The 12,398-nt window shown below is 33.0% G+C and overlaps 1 protein-coding gene across 4 annotated transcripts in view; it reads left to right on the top strand.

Moving 5' to 3' along the window:
• The window catches only part of LOC149531884 (GDP-mannose transporter GONST1-like), a 117,383-nt gene extending 107,091 nt beyond the window's left edge, over positions 1–10,292 (top strand). For 2 of the 4 annotated variants that reach the window (XM_089809057.1, XM_089809059.1), the window contains 3 exons: positions 43–159; positions 9,602–9,699; positions 9,930–10,292. In XM_089809057.1, the coding sequence (XP_089665183.1) occupies positions 43–159; positions 9,602–9,699; positions 9,930–9,973 (259 nt within the window). In that variant the 3' untranslated portion in view covers positions 9,974–10,292. Of the gene's footprint in view, positions 1–42; positions 160–260; positions 427–9,601; positions 9,700–9,929 lie in introns of those variants that run through there. The other 2 variants (XM_089809056.1, XM_089809058.1) reach the window with 1 other exon arrangement.
• The last annotated feature ends 2,106 nt before the right edge of the window (positions 10,293–12,398 follow it).

Genomic DNA, 12,398 nt, shown 5'->3' with positions numbered 1-12,398 from the left:
TCAACTTAATGTATTGGGATTGACAATCTTCTACATTTGCAGGCCAGTTGTCAGAGAACCCATGTTTATATTTGTTGCAACCTTCAGTGGATTTCTTGGTTTTGCCATCAGTTTCACATCAATGTGGTTCTTGCATCAGACTGGTCCTACAACATACAGGTGATATTTCCTTGTTTAATGTCTGGGAATTTTGTTGCTGACATGATTTTTCTTTAGTCAGCTTTTAGAAACTTCAGTAAAGATGTCAGTTGTATCTGCAGGTTGAACACAACATATTGTGTGTTGAATGAATACATATTTATGATCAAGATAGTTAACTTTAACAAGCTCGGGTTATTTCAATTCCACCGTTTCAGGCAGATTGATGTTTCAATTAAATTAGAGACTGGACAAAGACTTCTAGACAGATAATGAGTAAGTTGGGTACAAGGATAAATGCAAGATTACGTAGGTATCTACAGGTTGAACTCAATAGATAGTGTGTTGAACGAACACATTTTGATGATCAAAGTAGTTAATTTTTACAAGCTTTGGTTGTTTCAAGTCCACCATTTCATGATCTATGTTTTAATTAATTAGAAATTGGACAAAGACTTGTAGACAGTAATAATGAGTGAATTGTCTCAGGTCGTGGAATTCATCAGCCCTTTGTTGGTTCCATTTCTCTAGTAGGAATCGCTCGCGGAAGTTTTCCAGGAATAACTCCCATGTGACATTGTTCATGTTTATACCCAGTTTCTTCTCTTCGATAGTCCACCATGTGGCTCCAAAGAGTTCTAGGTTGGTAATAGCAAACCTCTCTTTGACATTAGTGTCAAAGTCTTGAATAGCGAAAGCCCTATCAAGAGCAATAAGCCACTGCTCGGCTACATAACCTAAACCCATCCTATTAAAGGGTCTGACCTTGGACCTCTAGAGGTCCTTCATCTGAGCAGCTACAACTGATCTCTGTCGGTCCCTTCGAGGGCTCCTAGACCTAGGTCTATGCTCATTCCCTGCCTGGTGTGCCCCATCTTGACCACCACCTTGAAGAGGAGGTAGGTGATCCGTGATGGTCTACATCATTTGCCTCAGGTCAACCTCCTTTGAGTCGGCCTGCTGCTCTCTACGGTTCTCTTCCTGATGCTCACTAACATGCTCTTCCCTACCCTCTTCCTGATTAAGGCCTTCATGGACATACTCATGTACATTGATGTTTTTGCCTCGTCCACGGCCTCTACCACAGCTTAGGCTACAACCTCTAACTGAAGAACTCGTCCCAGATACCATCCTATAATAGTATACAAGATACAAGATGCTATAATAACCATAAAACATACTAATTTAAGGCATACATAAAAGACATGTTTTGAAAACAATATAAATTCAATTTTCAGTTTTGCCTAATTTTAGGTTTAAATATATTTCAATTTTGAAGTTTAAGTGTTCAAGTTTGAAAATATACAACTAATAGTTTAAGTTTTGTTTCAATTCAACTAGTTCAAGTTTTCAATTTGTAATAGATATACATAACAATTTAAATTTCATTTTAGTTCAACTAGTTAACAACTAGTGGCATTCCAATATGCCCGGAGCTCCCAATGTAGAACTCGGGCTCCGATACCAGATGTAACGCCCCGCCAAGGGATCCAAAAGAACTAACCTAAAGTTTCACTAAGTTTGCCAAACATTTTTTTTTTAAAGAATAACATGTACAACAATCATAAAGTAGCGAAAGCAATAACATACAATCATACATAAGCAAACATAACAGATTACATTCCTTAAGGATCCCAAGATGTTGAGTCACATTTAATTTTAATTAATACCAAGCCAAATAAATAACACATCCACATGAAAGAATAACTACAAGTCCAGTCCATTTAAATAATATACATTTGTTCTGAAAGCCACTTGGCAATAGATTCGGAATGTACAATCATCCACTATACATGTCACAAGGTATGAAAGGCTGAGAGAATATACATGTATAAAAATAGATTACATCATCCCTTTCGGATCCATGAAACAAAGTACAATACAATAAGTAAAGTCATCCACCATATAGATATAACCATCCATCATAGAATGAAAGGAAATGTAGAACAAGGAACTTCAGCCACGACATCAACAGACGGATCTCAATGGTTAAAGTAAAAAACACAACCACCTGACCTCGTGGTAACCCAAAAAGTTCCACTCCCACCGCACTGAGGAGATAGTCTCAAGTCCCAAACAGGATAACAATCCCAAAAATCAAAAGTAATAGCTAGGTCAAGGAAAACCCTAAAAGTAATCTAACTCAAAGGTTCCAAGATAATACAACATCTAGACCTAGAGGCAAACAAGACACGTAGGAAATCTATACTGCTAGTGGGCAAGTGTCATTGCATGAACCAACTCTAGGGTTACCCAGCTAGTCTTTTAATCCTCTAGCCCCCTAGTGACTCTATGCAACACTAGTATCCTTTCGTACTGACAAGGCATACTAACGATGCATGGTCGCAACCAAGCGTCCTCTCTACTCCCATCCTAGTCTGTACATACTCGAGACATGGGCGAAGAAAGACAAAAACTCTTATTAGGTTCATTTTACTCTCATTTAGTGTAGTGTTTTCAATTATTAACTACTTACAATGGATTACCTTGGCAACCACTTTAGGCCCTGACCTCCATTGCAAGCCACTTCCCAACTTAGCATATAGATTACCTACCTTAGGCTCATAGAAATACAAATCAAAGAATCACAATTTTCACCTCAGTCCTATACAAGTGACTGGAAAGCATCAAAAGATAATCTACAATAACACCTCAGTTCTTTACAAGCAACTGGAGAGCATCCCAAAAATAACTGATTGAGACTCAAAGGTTAAGTCAAATATGTCATACCATTCCTCACGTTATCACACAAGAACATTGAAAGCAATAATGAGCAATAGATCCAAACTCATCATAAAGCATATGAGACACATTACCATGGTCGAGTTTAAAAGATCAAGATCAAATCATCATCATATCACAAACACAGAACTCCCAAGATTTTGGTAGACGTCCTAAAACTGGTCAACGCTCTAGTCAACCGAAACCCAAAACATAATACAACATACAAGTAACAGTGTAGTTTCATAATTTGGTTTGATTCTGAAAACACGTAGTTTTGAGTTAACAGTAAGGTCAAGTTTTCGTTTCAATGTATGTTTTCGAGTAGATAAGATTCATAGTTTACCCTTACAAATTAGCCCATTCTCATTTTAGAACAATTTGCTCAAATCACAACAAAAATCATTTCGTATAAAATTCATCTAGGAAAATCCCAAGTTCACCCATTAATCATTCACAACTTACAATTCTAATTTATTTTAATAAAAATTATTTAAGTACTCTAATTAAATATTATTAAAATTCAATAATCATTTTTGCTCCCCAAATACATTTTAATAATAATTAATTAAAACTTTTAATTAAATATCATTAACTTCTTTAATAACTTATTTTTAAATTATTAATAAAATAACTAATAAGCTGAAACTTTTATTAAATTATTAAAATTTAATAATTTTTAATTATATAAAAATTTAATATAAAAAACATGATTAAAAAATTAATAAAAATAATTTTTTTTTAAAAAATAATCTCAGTGCCTAAGGCCTACGCGACCGGTAGAAGAACTGCAGCAGCAGGGTACTGTTGTCATAGCAGTTGCTACAATTGCACTCTTCTTGTAATTCACCATTGAGTCCAACTTCTGATACTCGTAATATGTGAATATCTCAAATGGCACAAACTTCAAGGTGAGAAAATGAAAGACCTAAAAAAATCGGAGTACATAAAAGAGAGCTCGAAAAACTCAAAAATAATATGCTATCGAAATCTAGATCCACTGGCTCGAAAATTGAGGCACAGAAAACAAGGCACCCACAAAAAATTGACGAAGACCCATTTGAGATCTCGAAAAACCCACAAAGAATATGCGATCAGAAAATTTTTCGAGCAAAAAAGTTAGGGTTTTCGAACAAAACCCTAGTCAACGGATTGGAAGGTCGAAGTTGCAGAAAAATGGCGGATACCAAGCAGATTGAAGGTATTTTTGTCTCGACGTCTTCTGCAAAAAACTTGGACGTCGTAGATGAAGTCGTGCAAACCAAGAAATGGATGTAAAAATAATCTGAAAAATAATAAAAAACCCAAGTCGTGAGTTGCTTCAAGCGCAAGAATGGAGGTAAAACAATTTGAAAAAAAGTGAGCTACTTCAGACTTTTGCTTGCGTCCACAACAAAAAACCACTCGCCTCGAGCTATTTAGACGAAAAGAGAAAAAAAAACGTTTATTTGCTTCCTCAAAAAAAAGCCCAATCTCAAGTTGTTTTTGTAAAATCGCTCTGCAGATAGACGCAAATGCATTTTGAAGTCACGGTTTTTTCAACTCTTCCAAGACACGAGTTGCGATTTAAAAAGCTTTAGAAAAATTAATTTAGTCAAAAATCTTAGGTTTTGAGATTAGAAAGCAAGGATCACCAAATAATTTGAAAAATGGGTCTAATTATTTCGGAAAAGAAATTATAATTTTTCGAAAAAATTAAGAACTTGCTCTGATACCATGTTACAAACATAAATGGTAGAATACTTAATTGATTAAACAGAGATCAAAATGATCTATATATACAAAGAGGAGAGTCAAATAGAATAGAAACATTCTATTCTAGACTACACCTAAATATTAGAAACATTCTAATATTTACAGAGATACAATAAGATACAATAGAGAGCATTAAAAATATAGAGATTATTCTAATAGTGCAATCACCCTAGGGAACTCCTTGATCACAACACTTTAACTTTTTATTATCTTTTCTTCATAGTAACATGGAAACACATCCCCCCCTTTTTGCCCCACGTCTTGGAGACTTCAACGCATCGGGACTTGGGGACTCCATCCCTCTGTCCCCAGTGGCGCCACCAGATTCCGCCACCTCCATCGAGGATGGAGGACATCCCGATGTTGAATATTTGCAAATTCAACTATTTATGTCTAATGTTCGATGTTCCAATTCAATGCAATATTCAAGTTTATGCTCTTTTACATCTTTATATCTAATATTACAATACATATTTTCATAACTAGCATTTTAAGTACCATATATATATATATATATATATATATATATATATATATATCCCCCCTCCTGTCTCAGAAACTTGTCCCCCTGTTCCACCGTTCCCCGTCCTCCATGGCAGTATAACTATGCTTTTCTTTTATGTTTTCATGCACGCTTTTTGCAATATAAAATATCTTTGTTAAATTTACTTGCTTTCTCTTTTTAATTTATTTATTATATTTTAATCTCATGCATAAACTTTATGAAATTTAATTAAAATAAAATTTATTAATAATTGTTTGCTCTCTCATTAATTTTTGAAGCGTTTTTAATATAATATTTATTAACTTAAGTAATAATAATATTTAGCATTTATCTAAAAATGATCTCCTAAATATATTATTATTAAATTAAATTAATATTATTACTCTCAAAATAGATTATAATTTTCTCTTTAAATTTAATTCTTTTTATTTAATTAATTTTCCAATTAATTGAATATAATTAAATATTGAAATTATCATAATAATTTTCCATTTATTAAATTATTAATTAATCTTTTAATTTGACTTAATTAATAGAAAAATCACCAAAGGCTTACAAGACGAAATATGAAAACCCATCATAAAATACCACATATAAGATTCAAATTCAAAGGTTATAATCATGAATTTACGTCATATGACAACGAAAGGGTAATCATCACAGATACTTGTCCTAATTTTCTAAGACGATTGGTTTATTGCGATAGGGTACGCTCATCTTGGTAATTCAAGGAAGTCAATACCCGGTACCTGCAATCTGCATAAAATCCACGCATGTACAAATACATATATACTAAGTTGAACAGGGAATGGTAGGAAGTGGTGTATTGCGTAGATCTCGACTAGCAGGGGACTATGACTCCCTTTCTTGACCACATTAGAAACGTCATACATAAAGCAAACATACACGTACACCATAGACATGCAGTATGGGGTAAGTATCCATATAAAACACATATAGATAATTCATCTACTAACATTATCAAATAACTGAAATAACTGTAAATAATCGTCATCAAAGTATAATCATGAATACATGAAGTAACTAGTACCAAGTAGTCTCATCATATAATCAACTGAGTATGAAAACAATATTTGATAATCTGAAAGATAATGCTACTAATCATCAAGCATAAACTGGCCTAAAAGAGTTCAGCAGTAATAATAAAATGTAAACTAGGGGCAGGCACTACACAACCCGATGTTGGATAACAAAGATACTCTTCCCTAAAGGCACAGACAAACACTAAGAACAACTAGAATGATATAGAGGAAAAATCGGCAAACCCTTCAAACTTTGCCGATACGCACAATGCCCCAAAACAGATTGCAAAAAAACCACAATTTTTAAGGAGAATAATCAAAAAAGCTAGACACTATTTTTTAGATGAAAAATCTATCAAAACCAAACAACAGATTTGAGACAGATCAAAGAATACAAAGCTTCATTTTTGAGGAAAAAATAGTAAAACCCAACAAATAATTTGAGGAACAAATTATTTACCCATCAAAAAAATTTGAAGGGAAAAATTGTGAAACCTCATCAAAAAAATTTTAAGGGAAAAAATAATGAAAACCCATCAAAAAAATTTGGGAAAAAATTATAAAAACCTATGTTGCATGGGGTTGGGGGTACTTAGTGTACGGCTACGGGTACACCTATTTTTCATAATAGGGGGATGGGGTACTTAGGTATGTCAAATTTTAGTTATAATTAAACTTTTATATTTATAGTATATCTGAAATTATGAGTCATGACAATGGTTTTTCGAAGCAAGAACAGTGATAAGGTTTGCAAATGTAATGTATTGTTTTCAGTTTCAGATTTGCTATGTGTTTGTAATAATAATAAATGATAGATGTTTAGATGCATAACAGAGAAGGTAGACTTTAAACATGAACAAGATCATAATCATATGACAACGTCATATTGCAAATGATAAATTTCTGACTTGAACAATTATTAAGTTTATTGTTAATCAATATTGTATTAAAGTTTCAAACTGATTGAATATTGAATTAAGCTTGATAAACAACAAGCTGATACGCAAACAAAAAGCCAAAAAAAAATCAAAAATCTTAACAAAGGTCCTTAGCTGTGATGCTCTCCACCGAGTACCCGATACTTGGGTACATGGGTACTCGTACCCATGCTGTAGAAGTTGATGAAAGCCAACTTCACAGCTCACCAAGATCACCTGCATGCAAATAACCTAGTGAAGGGAAACCAAAGAAGGAAGAGGTGGAGCTTTGAAAAACTAAACGGATTGAGAGAGAAGATATTGCAAACAACGAAAAATGTATTGCTATACAATATGACTTAAAATGAGTTGAGTTGAAAATACAATAGGAGAGCCCGAATATAAAAGCCTCAAGGAGACTTCTAAAACAAGCTAGAAGATGCTAGGAGATAAGAATGACAACTAAGCATACGTCCACAAAAGATGGAATGTCCTCGATCAAGGTGAGTAAGTATGACTTAGATAGGAACAAACTCTTGTGTTGTCAACAACTCCTAAACTACAACTAAGAAATAAATGCATTAACCTAAGTAAACTTAAGTAAAAGCATAAATAATAATTATTTACTCTAACACATGCAACCTTGATAAAATCCCATCGAAAAAAATTTTAAGGGAATTTTTTTTTGAAAGGCCATTAGAATTTTTTAAAGGAAAAAATAATGAAAACCCAGTAGAAGTTTTTTAATGTAAAAAATTAGGAAACCCCATCAAAAAAACCTTCATGCAGCAACACACGAGACTTCGCATGGTAAAAGAACACATGCAAGTACATGCAAGCAAATGTAAGAACATGCAACTCACATGCAAATACATGATGTAATCTTTGAAAACCAGAGATTTTTTTTGAAAGTGGACTTGCAATTTTCAACAAAAATCTTCAAAGACGAACCACAAAATTTTCATAAAATAACATTATTTTTTTCAAAAAATAGAAAAACAATTTTTTGAGAAAAAAATTCCAGATCAAAGGAGGCTCGAACTTTCCTTCAAAAATTTGCCAAATTTTATGAAATCCCATTGACCTGCTTTGATACCATGTTATGATAAATCGATGTTGTTGTTTTAAACAAAGGAGATGAAAGTGCTTTATATATATTTACAAAGACTATGTTTCTAAAAGAAATAATTGTGAAGCAAAGACGAAAATAGAAACTATTTAATAAACTAAAGACTAACTAAGATGACCATTATGATATTCTAATACCCATTTGCTTTGATCATTTTAGTAAATTGTTTCCTTATACATTTTTTTTTTGCTGTGAATGTAAAGATTAGAATTCTTTCTTAACTATGATTTTTAAGGCTTTCTACATTACAGGAGATCATTGTGTTCGTAAACACAAAGAACCAAAGGGGTAGCATTGTATTAAAATGAGAATTCATCTATTTCGAGTCCTCACTGTTTTCTTCTTGTTTTTTTCCATGGATGCATTAGTTTTGATTCTCACATTGGTAAATTTAGGATTTTCAATGGCCACGGGTGTTATTATTCGTGGCTGTCTTCTCAGCTGTCTAACTAACCTTTATTGATTATTCGAATCTTGTTGTCTCATTTTAAGTGAAAGCAAATGTGATGGATTCATTGATATTTTTATTTTGATTTAAGCCATTCATTGATGTTTTTTTCTGATATAAGCCATTCATAATGATGGCTAATTAATATTTTTTCTGATTGAAGCCATTTCTAGTAAGATTCTTTTGGTTTTTGTTTATAAAAAATAATATATAAATTTATTCTTATAATCTCTGTTTTTTTATTGAATAGCCTGTTACCTTGCAACATTTATTTATTCCATGAATATTTTGAGTAAATTTTATGCCAAAGGTTTTAATTGATATTCTTCTTTTCTTTTCCACAAGGTTTTGATGACTGCTATTTACTTGTCATTAGACTCTACGAATGACTTGTTTAGTTTGTTCGAGGATTGTGTTGAACATTGTAAAATTTTGTAAAAAATGCTGTTTAATCCTGAAAATGTAGAGTGCTTGCAACTCAATTGAAAGAATATGCTGATTATTACATATTAATTTGTTTGTGAAAATTTTTATTCCAGATGCTCTTTCGTATTAAATGTTAATTTATCAATAGGGGATTCCAATTTCTACTCAATCTGCATAGACTCCAAAGCATGGATAAAATTAACAAAAAAATTACTGAAAAAAAATGAATACTGGTCACATATCTTTCACAAATCATTGTACACAAACACTGTAGGCACTAAATTTTATCTGTATTAATCCACACTTGTACATATTATCTAATGCATGTTTTCAAATGAAAAACCTTTCACATTTGCAATGGCCATTAACTTAGATCCACTGCCTCCTGGTCTAATATGATTGTACTTGAAAATATTATTCGTTTTGGAAGACATCTAGAGACAGGAAATGATGACAACTCTTTTCTTCCCGTTAATTTCTTTATTTATGTTTTTGATTACTTTATGGCTTTTTGTGCAGTCTGGTAGGGTCATTGAATAAAATTCCTCTATCCCTAGCTGGAATCTTGCTGTTCAAAGTGCCAACAAGTATGGAAAACTTTTTAAGCATACTATTTGGTAAACACCTGGAAACTATTTTGAACTCTCTTCTGTTTTTTTTGTGTAATCGTGTTCCAGTTCATATTTACATTTTGTGCTGACAAGTTCTTCATTGGGTTTTGATCTTGGTTTATTTTCCAAATAGTTCACTTTTGTCTCATTTCTATGTACAATATTATGCATTCATTGTGCATATTATATTGACATGTGTTGGAATGCTAAAGCCTTCTGTAAAAATGCTTTTGCAGGTCTGTTTGCAGGGGTATTGTTTGCAAAAGCCAAGATGTCTTGATCACACCCCTTCAAATTGAATTCACACATTCTTACCTCACAAATAACTTGCAATGAATTGAGTCAAATTATATCGTTCTAATATTTTTGGATTGTGAGGTGGGGGCCATAATGCTAATCCATGCTTTTTGGGATGCCAAGTTGAAGATTAGATTTTCAACACAACCATCCGTTTTGATATGCAAGAAATTTTAGATGAAAAAATGAGTTATTTATTATTCATTGAAAGCAATCACATAGCAACTTTTTCTCTTCACAGAATGCCTTGTTATAACATTGTCGTTTAAAAATTGAAATGGTGCGGGAGGCCTTTCGTCGCATGAATAGATTGTATATATTTGGCATGCTAATTTTCTGTTTATAATAGGATATTTTAGTTTTTAAAGCAATTAGAAACACATTTTTCAGGTGTATCAGATATTACAAATTTATATTGCTGTATATAAATCTCATTCATTGTTTAATCATAAAACTAAATTTTAAATGACTCAAGAAGTTCATATTCCTCATTGGATTCTTAAATAATGTAAGCAACTAAGACATGATAAAATTTCCCAATATCTTGGCATCTCATTCGGTACAGCGTTAACACAGTCTATTATGCGGAATTGCTTCTTGAATTGAACTAGGCATTATCCTAGTGGGAAGTTCATGTATCAGACAAAAATATGTTTGGAAGTGTCGAAAGGTTCTACATGCCAGTTTACTAATGTCTTAATATGGATATTATGATGCACTAGAGATTTGCCTCCATTGTTTTATAACTATTTTACTTGCACATGTATGACAAATGTTTGACCATAAGAAATCCATATTGGCCTGCGTAAATAAGAAATAATAGAAGTACTAAAAGGAACCTACCCTTGCCCTAGCTAGGTCAATGGGAACTCTTTTATTCATTACTTAATTGCAAGTATAAATGATCTCCATAAGATTTCAGTGATTAAATTGTCAGCTACAATGGTTTATTGCTTTGAGCCTCAGTAGGAAACCCAATGGATGGCTTCAATTAAATTAAATGTATGAAGGTTATTGGATGACAGGTTAAGGTATGTAAATAATAATTGGAAAAGAAAAATAGCGAAAACAAGTACCAACATATGTTTAAATTAATAGTCAAATTGTATTATGCAATAATTGTGAAAACAAATGTTCGATGCCCATCTCTCAATGATCTCCCTGGTCTTGTCTAACTATAAAGAATGCTGATGGCCATTAATATACAAATAAGGGGCAATGAAACACCATTTAAACTAAACTGTTTTATAACAGACCATGGTCGTGTCACAATTGTTGAAGTCCTTGTCAGGCTTGCTGTTTGAGATGCAAATCTTGAACACGGAGGTGGAACTTGCTAAAAGATAAAGCAAGGGTTCGAATAACATTTGTTGAAGAGTCTACAAAATCTGATGCATCCAACAAAGATGTAAAATAATGATGCAAGAGCTCAGCATTGAAGATTTGGTTGGATTTGTAGATGGCCTGCCATATTCTAATGGTAGGGGGTTTCTATGCTCATCATAATTATGGGTAAGGGCAGTGATAGGAGAGTTGCACATTCACTCATGGTAGATCAATTGTTTTCTCTCTTCTTTTGTGCCTACACTCTCAACCTTCACACACGACAAAAATGTCAATGAGTGATGCACAACATTGCCTTTCAAGCACTCACATGGATGCAGCCCAAGATTAAAAAAAGAAGAATAACCTTGATAGTGTTATTTCCAACTTGCGCAATTGTAGTGTGGGGCTAGTGCCGAAGTGAGTAAATTTTTTGTGGGATCTTGTACAACAAAACTCAATTGATAACCTAAAAAGTGTCGTGCTTGATGCTTATCACATGATTGCTTGCACTTGGAATTAGCTACCTGTAGAATAGTTTGTACACTATTATTGAATGTAGTCAATGAGTCTTTACAGATTTGAAACCCATGTTGGGTTGAAAAGGGTTGTGCAAAGCTTTGTTGGAGTTGCATTGAATGAAAGGTAAGAGTTCCATCCTGTTAGCAAACGGATTTGTCTTCTCGAAAATACCTTCACAAATGACTCTTAAATGCCCAAAGTTGAAAGACAAAATCAGAACTAACAATTGAGTCACTTGCAACGATGATGTGCAAGTGTTCTCTGAATTTTCATATGAAGGTACAACTCCTTTCGTTTGATATACAAAGAATGAATTATTGGCTATGCCTTTAACCAGAAGGCAAAGAACACACACAATCCCCTACTCGTAGCTATGAAGTAGATGTGTGAGAGAATGAACAAATGGATGAAAACCAATGACACACAGATCCTTGTTGTCACACCCATAAATGATAAACCAAGGGAAAGATTTAAATTCATTTCAGAAGTGTAATACATGAAACTCACAGATTTTATTGCACAAGAAAACAATTTAATGGGCAGAGATTGTGCAAGGCAATTAT

Source organism: Cupressus sempervirens, chromosome 11, assembly GCF_028749045.1.
Source record: "Cupressus sempervirens isolate cs-2001-9-10 chromosome 11, ASM2874904v1, whole genome shotgun sequence".
NCBI lineage: Eukaryota > Viridiplantae > Streptophyta > Pinopsida > Cupressales > Cupressaceae > Cupressus > Cupressus sempervirens.
Note: the sequence above shows the minus strand (reverse complement) of the source record. Positions and strands in the feature narration are given on the sequence as shown.